The 19679-nt window shown below is 43.1% G+C and overlaps 1 protein-coding gene across 1 annotated transcript in view; it reads right to left on the minus strand.

Moving 5' to 3' along the window:
• Window positions 1-963: 963 nt before the first annotated feature.
• GP1BA (glycoprotein Ib platelet subunit alpha) overlaps window positions 964-19679 on the minus strand; it is a 56795-nt gene continuing 38079 nt past the window's right edge. Inside the window, exons 4-5 of the mRNA XM_082256791.1 lie at window positions 4805-5313; window positions 964-2311 (exon numbers count right to left, since the gene is read on the minus strand). Of these exons, the coding sequence (XP_082112917.1) occupies window positions 1049-2311; window positions 4805-5313 (1772 nt within the window). The 3' untranslated portion in view covers window positions 964-1048. The remainder of the gene's footprint in view (window positions 2312-4804; window positions 5314-19679) is intronic.

Below are 19679 nucleotides of genomic sequence, written 5' to 3' on the forward strand. Positions count from 1 at the left end.
TCCCGCTCAGCGGGGGAAAACGGAGTCCGTCTGACAGACTCGGTGTGTGAAAGGGCCCTAAAAGTCCCTTCTATTGCTACTCCAAGTCCAATTTTTTTTTTTGCTGCTGTGATCCGATATTCATGAGAACTCAGCTTGTCCAATCACTAGAGACCAGTGACATCACCGACACTTCATATTCATGAGAACTCAGCTTGTCCAATCACTAGAGACCAGTGACATCACCGGCACTTCATATTCATGAGAACTCGGCCCATCCAATCACTAGAGACCAGTGACATCACTGGCACTTCATATTCATGAGAACTCTGCCCATCCAATCACTAGAGACCAGTGACATCACCGGCACTTCATATTCATGAGAACTCAGCCCATCCAATCACTAGAGACCAGTGACATCACTGGCACTTCATATTCATGAGAACTCAGCCCATCCAATCACTAGAGACCAGTGACATCACTGGCACTTCATAATCATGAGAACTCAGACCATCCAATCACTAGAGACCAGTGACATCACCGACACTTAATATTCATGAGAACTTGGCCCATCCAATCACTAGAGACCAGTGATATCACCGACACTTCATATTCATGAGAACTTGGCCCATCCAATCACTAGAGACCAGTGACATCACGACACTTCATATTCATGAGAACTTGGCCCATCCAATCACTAGAGACCAGTGACATCACGACACTTCATATTCATGAGAACTTGGCCCATCCAATCACTAGAGACCAGTGACATCACTGGCACTTCATATTCATGAGAACTCTGCCCATCCAATCACTAGAGACCAGTGACATCACCGACACTTCATATTCATGAGAACTTGGCCCATCCAATCACTAGAGACCAGTGACATAACTAGGACATTTCATATTCTTAAATAACAATTAACGATGGAAGCCTTTTTTTATTATTGGTTTCACAGCTCAAGCCACAAAATAAATGCGCTCATGTGAATTAACATTTTTAATGAATAGTTGTGTTTTTAGCATATGTAAACCTTTTGCTATAATACAGCATACTATACTCCATTCACTACAAAATGGCTGAGGTGTATAATCTCTCTGTGTCCCTGGTATTGGCCTCCAGCACCAACATTCTTGTCACCCCAGACAATGACTGATCACTGAAGTTGGATTCCATAGCCTTATCGTGAACAAGTAGCATTGTACCCTCACTCCCTGGGGCCCGCAGGCTGTACCGGATCAGTCGTATGTTTGGTAACTTCTCTATAAGGGCTTGATAATGCCTATAGAGATGTGTATGGGTCCAAACCAACAGGCATGCTGATACGATCATCTGGGCAATAAGAAGGAATATACCAAAAATATAGATGATAAGGTGGAGGAAGCAGCAGTTTTTGAGAATCTTGTACTCCAGCCATGACATGCCATGGGCTTCTGCTCGGGAATTTTCTGCTGGTGGCATGGTGTATGATAACTGATCCTCTGTGGACATCAGCAATGCTTCTGTAAAATGCTTTTGTGTTGACACAATGGAGGTGGTCAGCATCGTACTGGGTTCCACCTTCACTGTGGTGGGAAGAGTAGAAGTTGGGTGCAAAGTGGTTGTTGAAGAAATAATAGATGTCGACACTTCAGTGGTTTGTGGAGTTGTTCTCCTTTGTTCAGTAGTTGTCATTATAGTAGTCTTAAATGTCTTTGTCGTCATTTTTCTTGTTGTCCAGGCTGGCATGGCTGTTGTCTCTGTATGTTTTGTTGAAGCCATGATTGGTGTTGTCAATCTTCTGCTTTTTGTAGTTTTAGCAACTGACGTTGGATGCTCCTCAGTGGTCAGCACAGGTGTCGTTTTTGCGAACGATGGCGTTGTAGTCTTCATTGTTGTTATCCATGCTTCTGTGGTCTTGGCAGTGGTTGGCAGCGCTAGTGTGACTTTACTTTCTGGTGTCATTATATATTGATCCACATCACCAAAGTCCTTTCTATTACATGCATCCATATTATAGTCGATAAGTGGGGACCCATCAGAGCAGAGAACACTTTTCTCTTCATTAACTGGAGATCCATTAGACATAGTATAGATATTATGCCCATTTTCCTCCACCCATTCCTTAAAATAGTGGAGGGCACAGTTGCAGTTCCACGGGTTCTTGTCAAGATACACATAACCAAGAGCATTCAGGCCATCAAAGAAATCGTCTGGAATGTTTGTCAGTTTGTTTTCTGTCAAATAAAATTTTGTGAGATGGACAAGGTTGCGAATGAGATGGTCTGGAAGTTCCCATAGCTGATTGTGCGATAAATCCAGATGGTCCAGGCTTTTCAGGTCACGAAAAACCTGTTCAAGGAAATAGAAACATTACGTTAGAGGACTTTCTTTCTTAGGAATATTTTACAACATATTTCTTCATTCAGTCACTACACCAACATAAGCTGAATCTTCCTAAATATACATCAATTTCTTTTGTTTGGCAACTATTTTGCGATATCTGATTGGATGTCAGTTTGAACTAAAGGTGGAAGGAGATGACACACGGGACATTTATTGGCCTTATAATAATTTTAGACCTTCTTTGCAAATAATTGGCCTCTATGTCCTGATTTGTTACAGATTAGCCACTTGACCCCTGGACATTTAATATCTTGGAACCTATGAGATTGAATCTCCCCATCAGAGTTTAGGCTTAGGCTGGGGTTGTGCTTTAGAGGAGCTAGTTTGGTCTAGGGGTAAACACAGAGCCTATACTCACCCGATCCTTCGAAAACAGGGCTCCCCCACGTCCAGGGATGGACTGTTCCTGCCATCCTCATGTCCAGAGCCAGCGTATGGGTGGCAAAAACAGTCCACCTCACAATACTGCTAGACCGTGGGGGATGGCAGAAGCAACAGGGGACCGGTCTTGAGCTGGAGGGATTGGAGGATTAGGTGAGTAAATCTCGGCAATCCTCTACCCTAGACAAAAACGAGCAGTCAACCAATGCGGTGCAGGCACAACAATACTTTATAAAATTAAAGTTTACTTTCTGTTCCCTCCTGGGCACTTCCCTATACTGGCCCCTGCAAAACACATTAAATATTCATTCAGCAGAAAACTATGCACTTCAGAACAGAAGACTTGTAACGTTTCATAATTGACAGGTTCACTTTACTTTGCCATGTACAGTGCATTGCGAAAGTATTCGGCCCCCTTGAACTTTTCGACCTTTTGCCACATTTCAGGCTTCAAACATAAAGATATAAAACTGTACATTTTTTTGAAGAATCAACAACAAGTGGGACACAATCATGAAGTGGAACGAAATGTATTGGATATTTCAAACTTTTTTAACAAATAAAAAAACTGAAAAATTTGGCGTGCAAAATTATTCAGCCCCCTTAAGTTAATACTTTGTAGCGCCACCTTTTGCTACGATTACAGCTGTAAGTCGCTTGGGGTATGTCTCTATCAGTTTTGCACATCGAGAGACTGAAATTTTTGCCCATTCCTCCTTGCAAAACAGCTCGAGCTCAGTGAGGTTGAATGGATAGCATTTGTGAACAGTAGTTTTCAGTTCTTTCCACAGATTCTCGATTGGATTCAGGTCTGGACTTTGACTTGGCCATTCTAACATCTGGATATGTTTATTTGTGAACCATTCCATTGTAGAATTTGCTTTATGTTTTGGATCATTGTCTTGTTGGAAGACAAATCTCCGTCCCAGTCTCAGGTTTTTTGCAGACTCCATCAGGTTTTCTTCCAGAATGGTCCTGTATTTGGCTCCATCTATCTTCCCATCAATTTTAACCATCTTTCCTGTCCCTGCTGAAGAAATGCAGGCCCAAGCCATGATGCTGACACCACCATGTTTGACAGTGGGGATGGTGTGTTCAGGGTGATGAGCTGTGTTGCTTTTATGCCAAACATAACGTTTTGCATTGTTGCCAAAAAGTTTGATTTTGGTTTCATCTGACCAGAGGAGCTTCTTCCACATGTTTGGTGTGTCTCCCAGGTGGCTTGTGGCAAACTTTAAACTACACTTTTTATGGATATCTTTAAGAAATGGCTTTCTTCTTGCCACTCTTCCATAAAGGCCAGATTTGTGCAGTATACGACTGATTGTTGTCCTATGGACAGAGTCTCCCACCTCCGCTGTAGATCTCTGCAGTTCATCCAGAGTGATCATGGGCCTCTTGGCTGAAAGTTTAGAGGGACGGCCAGGTCTTCGTAGATTTGCAGTGGTCTGATACTCCTTCCATTTCAATATTATTGCTTGCACAGAGCTCCTTTGGATGTTTAAAGCTTGGGCAATCTTTTTGTATGCAAATCCGGCTTTAAACTTCTCCACAACAGTATCTCGGACCTACCTGGTGTGTTCCTTGTTCTTCATGATGCTCTGTGCACTTTAAATGGACCTCTGAGACTATCACAGTGCAGGTGCATTTATACGGAGACTTGATTACACACAGGTGGATTCTATTTATCATCATTGGTCATTTAGGTCAATATTGGATCATTCAGAGATCCACACTGAACTTCTGGAGAGAGTTTGCTGCACTGAAAGTAAAGGGGCTGAATAATTTTGCACACCCATTTTTTTCAGTTTTTTATTTGTTAAAAAAGTTTGAAATATCCAATAAATTTTGTTCCACTTCATGATTGTGTCCCACTTGTTGTTGATTCTTCAAAAAAAAAAATTACAGTTTTATATCTTTATGTTTGAAGCCTGAAATGTGGCAAAAGGTCGAAAAGTTCAAGGGGGCCGAATACTTTCGCAATGCACTGTATGTAATCATGAAGCAAACAAAAAAATAAATGGTAAGGGTCAGCAAATTATAAAAATACGTTAGCACCTCTTCTGAAAGTGAGTTGATGGTATTTTTCTGGAGCTCCAACATCTTCAGGCTATTCAGCCCTTTGAACGCTGAGTCAGGAATGGTGGAAATGTGATTGTTGGACAGGACTAGCATGGTTAAGCTGGACAGTTGGGACAGATCTGGAATACTCTTGAATGAGTTATTGGCCAGATTTAATTCTTGTAACATAATCGGAAGGTCCACCTTAAAGCTAGTTAAAGCATTGTCTGATAAGTCCAGCTCCACCAACTGTTTCATCCCTTTGAATGTGGAGGTAGAGATGGCCTTCAGGTTATTAAAACTCAGGATAAGAATGCCGGTATCTTTGGGTATCTCCTTCATGGGGACGCTGGTTAAAGCAAGTCGAACACAAGACGTCTCTTTCATGCCCTTGCTTTGATTATCCTCTGTGACACAGGAAGAGGAGACTTGGTTGGCAAAAAGGAGGCCAAAGATCCCGAAATAAAACACAGGACTCGTGGAAACCATAGTGAGGCTGAAGCGGGCTAAAAAAGGAAGGGAAAAAATAGACCAAGTTAATGATCATAATAAATATCTTTTTAAATCTAACAACTCTAGCACATAATCTCCAAGGGACCATTTACACTTTTGCACTGTGTTAGCGCACGTCAATGTGTGTTGCGATAAGGCAACCCATTCATTTACAGCCCCAATTCCAAAAAGGTTGGGATGCGGTGACGTGGTTGGCAAAAAGGAGGCCAAAGATCCCGAAAAAAAACACAGGCAACCATGGTGAGGCTGATGTGGGCTAAACAATGAAGGGGAAAAAAATGGACCTTGTTAGTGGTGATCATGACAAATATAATTTTTAAAACGAATAACTCTATCACATACTCTTTAAGGGACCATTTACACCTTGGCACTGCGTTTAGTGTATGCATGTTAAAATCTGCTGCGTTAAGAAATCCCATTCATTTATATGGGCTGCCGAATATACAGTATCTCACAAAAGTGAGTACACCCCTCACATTTTTGTAAATATTTTATTCTATCTTTTCATGTGACAGCACTGAAGAAATGACACTTTGCTACAATGTAAAGTAGTGAGTGTACAGCTTGTATAACAGTGTAAATTTTCTGTCCCCTCAAAATAACTCAACAAACAGCCATTAATGTCTAAACCACTGGCAACAAAAGTGAGTACACCTCTAAGTGAAAATGTCCAAATTGGGCCCAATTAGCCATTTTCCTTCCCCGGTGTCATGTGACTCGTTAGTGTTACAAGGTCTCAGGTGCGAATGGGGAGCAGGTGTGTTAAATTTGGTGTTATCCCTCTCACTCTCTCATACTGGTCACTGGAAGTTCAACATGGCACCTCATGGAAGAGAACTCTCTGAGGATCTGAAAACAAGAATTGTTGCTCTACATAAAGATGGCCTAGGCTATAAGACAATTGCCAGGAGCCGGAAACTGAGCTGCAGCACCGTGGCCAACACCATACAGCAATTTAACAGTGCTGCCAGCGTGCGTTCCACCCGATGCGTGTTTCGTCAGAGCGTGTGACGTCAGGTGGAACGCACGCTGCACGTCCTGGGAGCCTGGTGGTAACCGGTAGTTACCGCTCTCCACTCGCAGGCACCATTTTGGCAGACGTAACCCCCGAGTTTTTATACTTTTATGTACTGTGAATCCAGCAATTACTTTATTAAAGGATATTTTAACAGTACTGCACCATTTGGAGCTTTTTTTATTCTTTGCCCTGACCGGACCCTGAGGATCCAAGCTATCCAGGAGAGGGATTCCGGATCGTATGGGACTAAAAAGCCCAGCAGTTACCTTCCTGGCCTAGGAGGCCATAAGGCTCAATAGGTCTTATTACCGTACGGTATTTAAGGCCCACAACTTCTGGTGAGTGCATACTCCCCATTATTCCACAAGGTTGACACCACAAGTACCAGCATTTGGACTATTGGAGGACCCAACACAAAACACCTGCACTTTCCCTTACTTGGCACCCAAGTTTTATTTATTTATTCACTGAAGTCACTTATGAACTTTATACTTGGACTATATACATATTTCATTTTTTGGCACTACTTTGCACTTTATGGCACGTATATGGTATTTACTATGACCTATTTAATATTATCGTGTTATACAATATTCCTTCAGTCACATTCAGTACGCACATATTTATTTATTTATTTATTGGGTTTATTCATTTAATTATTCTGAACCACTTAACCTTTTTTCTACCCAGGATATTGACAAGCAGTTGTCTATTCCTGGATAGTATTAGCAAGCGCTATATCAAATCCCAAATACTTTGGGATTTTTACCTTTCATCTATCTCATATCCTATAGCAGCTGCTATCATCACTCCCTTCCCCTCATTATTTAATTCATATACTCTTGTCCCCCCCCCCCCCCCCCTCCCAATAGGACATCCATAGGCGCGAGGGATATACACCATTTGGAGTATATTTTCACTTTTCTTCTCCCTTTACCCTATACCTTACTCTCTACCTCCAAATGATTCATTATGTTTCCTTTTTGGGTTTACCTCTTATTCTGTGGTCTCCAGAACTTCAGCCTTCAGCCAACCAATCCTGTATTCTATAGGGTATCACTTCTCTTCTTCCTCAATTCATTCTACTATTTCTAGTTCTTCTTCCTCATTTCTCTGTCTTATAGATTGTAGACCCCTGATAACCACTGCTCTTCTTTCCTCACTGGGCTTTTTTTTTATAAAGTACCTTCTATTAGCTCATATACATTTTCTTTTTGAACAAGACAATGACCTTCTTCTCCCTTTACCCTATATCTTACTCTCTACCTCCAAATTATTGATTATTTTTCTTTTTTTGGGTTTACCACTTATCTATGGTCTCCAGAACTTTAGCCTTCAGCCATACCAATACTGTATTCTATAGGGTATTACTTCTCTTCTTCCTCAACTCATTCTACTATCTCTAGTCCCTCTTCCTCATTTCTCTGTCTTATAGATTGTAGACCCCTGGTACCCAACCATGCGATCCTTTGGCACTTCTTGTGTCAACCTTGGGGCCCCTGTAGGCTCTAATCTGTATGTCCCTATTGTCTAGTAAATAGCAGCGATATGTCATATAGTCTATGACTGTCTCTTAAAGCATATCTCCAGCCTCTAACAACTCCTATAGCGTGTTCACAGCCTTGACAGTATCTTGCAGCATGCTGGCAGTCGCTGACCATCTCTTGTATCATGTCCGCAGTCTCTGACCATCTCTTATATCATGTCCGCAGTCTCTGACCATCTCTTGTACTACGTCCAGTTTCTGACTATCTCTTGTATTACATCCAGTTTCCGACCATCTCTTGTACTACGTGCAGTTTCTGGCCATCTTTTGTACCATGTCCGCAGTCTCTGACCATCTCTTGTATTACGTCCAGTTTCTGACTATCTCTTGTATTCCATCCAGTTTCCGACCATCTCTTGTATTACGTACAGTTTCTGGTCATTTTTTGTACCATGTCCACAGTCTCTGGCCATCTTTTGTACCATGTCCACAGTCTCTGGCCATCTCTTGTACCATGTCCACAGTCTTTGGCCATCTCTTGTACCATGTCCACAGTCTTTGGCCATCTCTTGTACCATGTCCACAGTCTTTGGCCATCTCTTGTACCATGTCCACAGTCTCTGGCCATCTCTTGTACCATGTCCACAGTCTTTGGCCATCTCTTGTACCCAGAGATGTATAGTAACGAAGTAGAACTACTTAAGTACTGTACTTAAGTACCAAAATGCGGTATCTGTACTTTCCTAGAGTAGAATTTTTTTCTCCTACTTCTACTTTTACTTCACTACATTTTTTCGATGATTTCGATACTTCTACTCAAGTATTTTTTTTTGTGCTGCATAGTTACTCGTTACTTTTAAAAAAATTACCACTGCCAGAACAGTAGATGGCAGGTTGCATAAAGCTCAAAAAAATGTGTATAATGTCATTTGTATATCAGCGCATACGAAAATAAAGGCTGTGTATAATAAAAGCTGCTATACCAAATCTTTCCAATAAAAAGAAAATATGAAACAAACAAATAAATGGTGCTACAGCGCTTAAAGTGCATCAAGAAACTACTAACAAACACAGGTTAATCATTTGAATAAATCATTTGAAATAATAAAAAACAATATGATGTTCAAACTTTTGACTTCTTTCTTTAATAACTAAATAACACAGTACTTGTACTTCTACTTTCAGTACTTGAGTAGAAATTTTTTTTCAAAACTACTGGTACTTTTTACTTTTAGTACTTAAGTAGCAATTTTTTTGAAAAAACTACTTGCAATACTTAAGTAAAAAAAATGTTGAATACTTTAGTACTTCTACTTAAGTAACTTTTTCTGTGAGCACTTCCACTTCTACTCAAGTCACTTTTTGATCGAGCACTTGTACTTTTACTCAAGTAGAAATTTCGAGTACTTTATACAAGTCTGCTTGTACCATGTCCACTGTCTCTGGCCATCTCTTGTACCATGTCCACAGTCTCTGGCCATCTCTTGTACCATGTCCACAGTCTCTGGCCATCTCTTGTACCATGTCCACAGTCTCTGGCCATCTCTTGTATCATTTCCACATTCTCTGATCATCTTCTGTACCATGTCTACAGTTCCTAACATCTCCTTTACTATGTCCACAGTCTCTGACCATCCCTTGTACCATGTCTACGGTATCTGACCATCTCTTGTACCATGTCCACAGTCTCTGACCATCTCTTGTACCGTGTCCACAGTCTCTGGCCATCTCTTATATTATGTCCGCAGTCTCTACCTTCTCCTTTACTATGTCCACATTCTCTGACCATTTCTTGTATCATGTCTGCAGTCTATGACCATCTCCTTTACTATGTCCACAGTCTGTGACCATCTCTTATATCATGCCCATAGTCATCTGATAATCTGATAATGATTATTTTTTAATTTTATTTGCGGCCCTTTGGTGATGTGTGGGGGGGGGGGGGGGGGATTTCACACTTGAGGCTCCTATATCAAGAAAATGGACCACCGCTGTTGTAGGCCATTGAGCATTTTTTGCATTTCTTTTTATATTCAGTTTATTTTGGGGATAATGACCAAAAATAAACACACTAAGTAAAATGTTCTTTAAATACGTATCCCATAAATCCTACAAGTTTTGTCAGTTACATGACTGCATCCACAGCTCCCAACTTTTTGAGATGAGAATAAGGGACACCTATTAGCAAAACTATGTAGGCATAGAACACACCTAATCTTATCCAAAAAAAAAAAGATTAGTTAAACCCATAAGTACTTTTTCTCCCCCTAGTATTCCTTTATATTGGCTTTTGACATTTACAAATGCAGCAATTTAGAAATGGGATGAAAGGTTTAGCACTGGGAAACACTTTTTAAAAGATAAATAGGGCATTTTATATACAAATATATAGATCAGACAAAATGAGGAGGAAAGAGGGACAGAGGGATCAGAGACAGTTGGGCGCTATGCTGCATCAGAAGCGTATGTACAAATGCCAATGAAATCCATTGTGCCAACACAAATGACAGCACACTCAGTGTTGCCAATCTCTCGGGTGTCTAAAGTAAATTTGCAGTTCCAGCATTCGGCCACCAGATGTCTCCATTGTACCATATAAATAAATAAAAAAAAAAAACAGTTCATCAAATCTGTCCTTTTTTTTAGCCCCCCCTTTTTTTTTAACTTTTTAAATTCTTTAAAAAGTTTTTTCTGTAAAATAAAACTCAATAAGGTTACCATAGAACTTTCCTCCTGTTATTTTGTGGTCATGTCCCTGTATTCTTGGTTGTAGCTTCATATTGATCATACTGTCCTCCTGAACCTTATTCATACCCTTCACAAATTAATAGATTACAATCATGTCCCTCCTTACCCCTCTTTTCTTGAGGCTGTAGAGTTCCTGAAGTCTCTCTTGATATCTCTTATCCCTCAGACCTTTCACAATTTTTGATGCCTGTCTCTGGACATGTTCTATCTAAGAAATATCTTTTGTAAGTGAGGTCTCCAGAATTGGACACAGTGGGGTTAATTTACTAAAACTGGAGAGAGTAAAAATTGCTGCAGCTCTGCATAGAAACCAATCAACTTCAAAACAGCCTAAAGTTGTTTTAATAAGTCAACCACAGTATTCTAAATTAAGTCTAACCAAAGATCTATATAGAGGAATCAGGACCTCCTTCCTCCTGCTGGTGATCCCTCTAGTGATAACTAAAGATCTATATAGAGGAATCAGGACCTCCTTCCTCCTGCTGGTGATCCCTCCAGTGAAAACTAAAGATCTATATTGGGAAATCAGGACCTCCATCCTCCTGCTGGTGATCCCTCTAGTGATATAAAGATCTATATACAGGAATCAGAACCTCCTTCCTCCTGCTGGTGACCCCTCTAGTGATATAAAGATCTATATAGAGGAATCAGGACCTCCTTCCTCCTGCTGGTGACCCCTCTAGTGATAACTAAAGATCTATATTGGGGAATCAGGACCTTCTTCCTCCTGATGGTGACCCCTCTAGTGATAACTAAAGATCTACACAGAGGAATCAGGACCTCCTTCCTCCTGCTGGTGACCCCTCTAGTGATATAAAGATCTATATACAGGAATCAGAACCTCCTTCCTCCTGCTGGTGACCCCTCTAGTGATATAAAGATCTGTATATAGAGGAATCAGGACCTCCTTCCTCCTGCTGGTGACCCCTCTAGTGATAACTAAAGATCTATATTGGGGAATCAGGACCTTCTTCCTCCTGATGGTGACCCCTCTAGTGATAATTAAAGATCTACACAGAGGAATCAGGACCTCCTTCCTCCTACTGGTGACCCCTCTAGTGAAAACTAAAGATCTATATTGGGAAATCAGGACCTCCATCCTCCTGCTGATAACCCCTCTAGTGATATAAAGATCTATATAGAGGAATTAGGACCTCCGTCCTCCTGCTGGTGACCCCTCTAGTGATATAAAGATCTATATAGAGGAATCAGGACCTCCTCCCTCCTGCTGGTGATCCCTCTAGTGATAAGTAAAGATCTATATAGAGGAATCAGGACCTCCATCCTCCTGCTGGTGACCCCTCTAGTGATAAGTAAAGATCTATATAGAGGAATCAGGACCTCCATCCTCCTGCTGGTGACCCCTCTAGTGATATAAAGATCTATATAGAGGAATCAGGACCTCCTTCCTCCTGCTGGTGATCCCTCTAGTGATATAAAGATCTATATAGAGGAATCAGGACCTCCTCCCTCCTGCTGATAACCCCTCTAGTGATATAAAGATCTATATATAGAGGAATCAGGACCTCCTTCCTCCTGCTGGTGACCCCTCTAGTGATATAAAGATCTATATAGAGGAATCAGGACCTCCTTCCTCCTGCTGGTGACCCCTCTAGTGATAACTAAAGATCTATATAGAGGAATCAGGACCTCCTTCCTCCTGCTGGTGACCCCTCTAGTGATATAAAGATCTATATAGAGGAATCAGGACCTCCTTCCTCCTGCTGGTGATCCCTCTAGTGATATAAAGATCTATATAGAGGAATCAGGACCTCCTTCCTCCTGCTGATAACCCCTCTAGTGATAACTAAAGATCTTGTTCCAGTGTCTATCATCTAAATCTGACTCTTTCTCTCATTTATTATCAAGAGGGAAAAGAGAAGGAGAGAAAGAATACTACAAGCCATTTGCAGCAACCCATATAAAAATAGGTAAAGCTGCCAGACTGAAGTTATTGAAGCCATCAAGGGATTCCAGACATTTTTTTTTTTCTTTCTTGGAGAATCAGTTCAGGTGTTCTCTCTGCCTGACCTACCTATGAGCACCCTCCTTTGTCTTCGCTCCCTATCCACTTCTTAGCACCACTCCTTTTAGAGAATACAGAGCCAAATATTATTTTGTGGTGTTAAATAATTTGTATGGAATTGGTTAATGATAATTTATTTATTTCAGGTTGTTATATAGCGCTGTCAATTTACGCAGCGCTTTACATATACATTACACATTTACATCAGTCCCTGCCCTCAAGGAGCTTACAATCTAAGGTCCCTAACTCACATTCATACATGCATAGTAGGGCCAATTTTATACAGGATCCAATTAACCTACCAGCAAGTCTGGAGTGTGGGAGGAAACTGGAGTACCCGGAGGAAACCCACGCAGGCACAGGGAGAACATGCAAACTTCAGGCAGGTAGTGTCGTGGTTGGGATTCGAACCAGTGACCCTCTTGTTGCTAGGTGAAAGTGCTAACCACTACACCACTGTGCCGCCCCACCAGCAATAACAGACCCCCCCGGCAACAATAGATCCTTTCCAGCAACTATAGACCCTCCCCTCAGACACATAATACACTCCCAGCAACAAACGATCCACACCAGCAACAATAGATCCCTCTATCCCTACTGGAAACAAAAGATCTCCCAGTAGCCTGCATTAATAGCCCTTCCCCCTTAACAGTGTTTAACCCCCCCCCCCAGCAACATAAGACACCAAGAGCAAAATATCCCCTACCAGCAACAATAGATCCCTCCAGCAATAATAGACCCCCACCTAGTAACACTACGTCATCCAACTACAATAGATCCAGAGCAGTCAGGCCACAGCACACCCCAGCCCCCTTTGCCAGTACATACATTCTGTGCTGGAGGTGCCGAAACTGCATTCCCCCTGTTCCCATTGGAAAAAAGCCCTCTCAATAGCACTTTCAATGTGTTCCGAGGGCACCTAGAGATATGATCCCTCCAACTCATGGGACGCATTTGAAACATTGTTCGGTTACCAAACACAGTAGAAAGATATAAAGGTATAACAACATACTTAGTATTTGAGAAAAGGGGGAAACTCATTCAAAAGGGTTTAATGGAGGACACCCATGAAAACTGCAGCCAAAATGTTTTATAAATGCAGCTCACCTTCCAGTTCAGACCTCCAAAGGACCTAAAAGCAGCCCGATGGTGAGACCCCCCTCGTCCCCTTATAATGCAGCAGACGTGCAGACCCAGAATCTCAAATACAAGAAAATCACCAAAATAATCATGCATTATATAGACAAAAGTTTGTGACCACCACACCTACAGTATATGAGCTTCTTGGACATCCTATTTCAAAACCACATCCATTAATATGGAGTCCCCCCCCCTTCCCTGTTATGTCTCCAGTCTTCTGGTCAGCATTGCATGAAGCATCACGCCTTGTTGTATCCAGGGCTTTTTTTCTCAGAGAATAGGAGCAGGAACTCCCCCTTTCGGAGTGACCCCTTTTCTCTGCCCCTACCCACCTCCGAGCCCTATTCCTTGGTTCCACGCCTTACTCACCTCCAAGTACTGCCCTTTTAGAGAATACAGAGCCCAGAATCATTTTGCGGTGTTAAGTCATTTGTATGGAATATGGTAATACCAAGAAAAGCAGTAAAATAGATCCCCGGCAGCCAGTAACAATATGGCCCCCCGTGAGCAACAATAGATACCCCTAACAACAATGGACCACCCCCAACAAAATTTCCCCCCTAGCAACAATAGACTCCCAGCAGCAACAACAGATCTCCCACAGCCAGCATCAATAGATCCCTCCCTCAACAGCAGATCTCCCCCAGCAATATAAGAACCCCCCCCTAGCAACAGTAGGTCCCCCAACAGCAACAACAGACCTTCTCATCAACAATAGATCCCCCTGCAAAAAAAGACCCCTCCAGCTGGAATAAACCCCCTAGCAGCCAGCATCAGCAGACCCTGTAGTGCACCCCTTGCTATTACATACAGTCAGTGCTGGAGGTGCCGGAACTGCGTTCCCCCGCAATCCCGCCGGAAAAAAGGTCCTGGTTGAATATCACATCCCAGTGAGCTGACCCCCCCCTCCTTTTGCAGCTATAATTCCTTCTACTGTTCTAGGAAGGCTTTATTTTTGGAGTGTCTCTGTGAAAATTTGTGCCGATTTGGTCAGGGATCTGTGCAGGACACTCAAGTTCTTCCACACCAAACCATGTCTTTATGGAGCTGGCTTTGTACACAGGTACACAGTCATGGTGGAAAATAAATGGACCTTCTCCAAGCTGTTACCACAAGGTTGGAAGAGCACAAATGGATACACCTGGATTCCAGCATTTATAGGGGTACCCATGTACTTCTGACCATATATAGCATGGTGGGTGTAATGGTCCAGTGTCCATGAAAATGTTGCTATGTAGTGTAGTATATAAGTAAATCCAGGGCTTTTTTTTCTCAGAGAATAGGTGCAGGAACTCCCCTTTCTAAGTTACTTAGTGCCTCCACCCCTAACCACCTCCGAGCATTAACCCTTGGTTCCACCCATACCCACCTCCGAGCACCGACCCTTGGTTCCACCCATACCCACCTCCGAGCACCGACCCTTGGTTCCACCCATACTCATCTCCGAGCACCGTCCCTTGGTTCCACCCATACCCACCTCCGAGCACTAACCCTTGGTTCCACCCATACCCACCTCCGAGCACCGACCCTTGGTTCCACCCATACCCACCTCCGAGCACCGACCCTTGGTTCCACCCATACCCACCTCCGAGCACCGACCCTTGGTTCCACCCATACTCACCTCCGAGCACCGACCCTTGGTTCCACCCATACCCACCTCCGAGCACCGACCCTTGGTTCCACCCATACCCACCTCCGAGCACCGACCCTTGGTTCCACCCCCTACCCAGCTTCTAGTACAGCCCCTTTTAGAAAATATAGAGCCAAGTATAATTTTGTAGTGGAATTTATGGAATTTGGTTATGACAACAAGAAAAGCAATAAAATAGAACCCCCGCAGCCAGCAGCAATAGACCCCCCCACCAGCAGCAATAGACCCCAAGCAGCAGCAAACGATCTCCGAGGAGCCAGCATCAATAGACTCTCTAGCAGCCAGAAACTGCAGACCCCTCACTAAACAGTCGATTCCTTCCAGCAACAATTAACCCCCAGTATCAAAAGATCCTCCACCAGCAACAATAGATTGCCATGCAAAAACATATCCCCTCCAGCAACAATAGATCCCCCAGCAGCCAGCATCAGTAGACCCTCCAGCACCCTTTGCCATGGCATACATTCTGTGCTGGAGGTGCCGGAACTGCGTTCCCGCTGAAAAAAAGCCCTGAGTAAATCTCATTTAGTTTAGCATACCACCATTTACCTAAAATAAAATATCTGTTTTGAATAGACCGACCCCCAAAAAAACCAAACAATTAAATCAATAAAGCGTCCCATGAATCAGCAGTGAATTGCTGGGTACTCACCTCCCAGAGAGAATGTTATGAAGGATCTGATGGTCTTTCTTCCTCCTTCTTATGGTTTTCATATAGCATTGTGTCTTATCTTGACTTCCAACTGTTTCCTGGACCTAATTTCACTTCATATGCAGGGGAAATGGCCTAAAAGTTTAGTCCTGTGGAATAGCTTGAAAAACCACATATCTCTTGTCTTTTCACAGAATATTCTTTATGCCACACATACGAAGATCTATACAGTCATGTGAAAAATGAATTATTCAACACAATGAAAAATGTTGACTTTTTCAACATGTAGCACAATTCCCAGCCGTTTTGCTGGATATGGGTCCCCCTGAGTATTGAGACAATGACCAGTCCAGTATCTTTAGATTTTTGTATTTATTTTGTAACTTGGATAGGAGAAGGGATGAGTGGGATACTCCTTGAACTAAACTATGCACTAATTGGTGGAGACACTGGAAAAAATCCTTGGTGAGGCTGGCTGAATGCCGGTCAACGCCGACTTAACGCTGGTTAACCACTTGCCGACGGTCAGCCCCTCACAGGCAAAGTGACGTACCGGTACGTCACTAGCCTGTGAGGCTCTGGGGAGCGAGCGCGCGCTGCCGGAGGCGCGCTCCCGCTCCCGTGCGGTCACGGACCCCCCCATGCGCGTGTGAGCGGCGGACCCGATGTCCGCCGCTCACTTACGATCGTCCGTGACAGCAGGAGAAAGGCAGGCGGCTGATGTAAACAAGCCACCTGTCATTCTCCCCTGTGTAGGAACAGTGATCATACGGTTCTACTATGTAGGACCGTTGATCATTGTTCCTACACCTCAAGCCACAGCCAATCACAGTTAGAAACACGCCCCTAGGGACACACACCACCCCTCCTTCTCAAAAAAAGTTAACCCCTTCACTACCAGTGACATTTTACAGTAACAGTGCATATGTATAGCACTGATTACTGTAGTAATGTCACTGGTAACCCCAAAAGTGTCAAAAATGTCAGTCAAGGGTCCGATCTGTCCGCCGCAATGTCGCAGTCCCGCAAAAAAAAATCGCAGATCGCGGCCATTACACGTTAAAAAAAAAACAGCAAAAATTACAAAAATCTTTCCCTTTGTTAGTAAACGCAATAACTTTTGCGCAAACCAATAAAAATACGCTTTTTGCGATTTTTTTTTTTTTTTACCAAACATATGTAGCATAAAACAAATTGGCCGAAAATGTTAAAAAATTTTGATTTTTACATTTTTTGGGGGGAATTTCATATAAAAATGTGAAAAATATTGTTATTTTTGCAAAATTAACGCTCTTTTTTTGTTTATAGCGCATGATCAAAAAATCGCACAGGTGATCAAATACCACCAAAAGAAAGCTCTGTTTGTGGGAAAAAAAGGACGTCAAATTCGTTTAGGTACAGCACGACCGCGCAATTGTCCGTTAAAGTCACGCAGTGCCAAATCGCAAATTACCCCCTGGTCAAGAAGGGGGTAAAATCTTCCGGGGCTTAAATGGTTAACGCTGGCCGGATGCCGGTTAACGCTGAACAGTCCTGTGACTGCTTTGTAACTAAAGAAGTCCTCCTTAAGCTCCCTAAGCACTCCTGCTGAGGTAGCTACTTGTATGCACTGCTGAACACTTCAGGGCCCACACCGGAGCCCCCTTTCTCTAAATTATCTTCAGGGTTTTGACACAGGCACCCCCTTTCTAAACCGCAACTACTGGTTAGCTGGCTCTCAGATCCTTTTGACCTTCTGGAGTGGCCCCCTTTCCTAGGCAGACCCCTGGGCAGTTTCGAGTACTCACAACACTGTTTTTCCTGGAAACTTCTGCCCAGCAGCTCCACTTGGTCCACAGCATTCTGGATCCCTTCCTGCAGCCCAGCTCAACCTCCGGTCTTCTAGGCCGACTGCCCAGGACACACTTGCTTCCTCTGACAGGAGGAGAGACAGCCTTTACCCTCCTCCTGGGACTCCTGCCAAAGACCCTCTGACCCGTGCTTCCCTCAGGCTTATACCCCATCCCAGCATGCATTGCGGCAACTCTGCCCACTGAGACAGATATAAGCCCTTGTGTGCTATTGGCCAGGTTTCCTCCACTGTCCAACAAGACCCCTCATTGGATACAGTGGGGAGACTCCCCAGACTCAACAGAACACACCTGGAAACACATGACAGCCTAGCTGAATGATCAGCCCCCCCTGATAAGCAGACAGGGCCACATACCTGTATATAATTTTCCTAGCACCTACTGTACCTAGGACGGTGCTACAAACACATTAACAGGTAAACATTCAAATAGTGTCTACAGATAAAGATGATATACTTAAATAGGAATACAAGATAAATTTGGCTTTTAAATCATTTATTTCAAAAGTTTTTAAAATATCTAATGGTGTACTGAGGATAAAATAAATCCACCCATAGCATCAGAAGCTAGGAAGGCCCCCTACAGCAGGCATTGCTTCTTATAGACATTTTGTATATAACTGCCCACCACTCTCTGACCTTGACATTTTGGCCACTTCTCCATGCAAAATTGCTTCAGTTGCAAGATGTTTGTGGATTTCCTTGCATGAACTTCCTAATTCCAAATCCTCCTGCAATGGGAACAAAATTATGGATGTGACTAGGACAGTCCAGAACCCTCTATTTGTTCAATTTGAGCCATTCCTTGGTGAAACTGCTAATGTGCTTTGGAAACCTATTGTGTTTTAAGATTGTTTCTGGTTCAACCTCAACTTTTGGACAGATGGCCTCACATTCTCATCAAGCATACTTTGATATGATGTAGAATGTATAGTTGACCTGATGACTGCAAGCTGCTCAAACTCTGAGACGCAAAGTCATCAGAAACTATAACATCTCAGTCACCATGTTTCACAGTTGGTATGGGATTCTTCTGAAATTCTATCTTCGCTAGTTTGCAGTAAACATGAATACTTTTACTCTGACCAAACAAACCTATCTTTGTATGATCGGTATTCAGCATATTGTTCTATAACAGGGGTAAGTAATCTTTGGGAGGTTGAAACATGGAACCTTGACAATATGGAACAGATCAAAGATCCCTGGGGTACGGCACCCTGTTTAAAAAAAATAAATTTACTATAAAGCCCCCAATAAAAAGACAACATAAAGAACACATAGTGTATCACAGTAGTTTTCTCCGCTCCCCCTTCACATCACCCTCAACAGCAGTGTCCTCCGCCCACCTTCATAACACTCCCCCCCCCCCCCCCCCAGTATTGTCCTCTGTCTCCTTCACATCACCCTACACAGTAGTGTCCTCTGCTACCGTTAACATGACACCCTACAGCAGGGGTCTTCAAACTACGGCCCTCCAGCTGTTCAGGAACTACAATTCCCATCATGCCTAGTCATGTCTGTGAATGTCAGAGTTTTACAATGCCTCATGGGATGTGTAGTTCTGCAAAAGCTGGAGGGCCGTAGTTTAAGGATCCCTGCCCTACAGTATTTTCTTCTGCCCTCCTTCACATCATCCCCCACAATATTGTCCTCTGCCCCCTTCACATTCCCCCCCCCCCCCACAGTATTGTCCTCTCCCTTCACATCAGCCCCCCGCCCCCAGTTGTGTCCTCTGCCCTCGCAGTCGTGTAATTTGCTGCCCTTCACATCACCCCTCAGAGTGGTGCCC

Source organism: Pelophylax lessonae (genome assembly GCF_965119305.1).
Source record: "Pelophylax lessonae genome assembly, chromosome: 4".
In the NCBI taxonomy this organism is placed as follows: domain Eukaryota; kingdom Metazoa; phylum Chordata; class Amphibia; order Anura; family Ranidae; genus Pelophylax; species Pelophylax lessonae.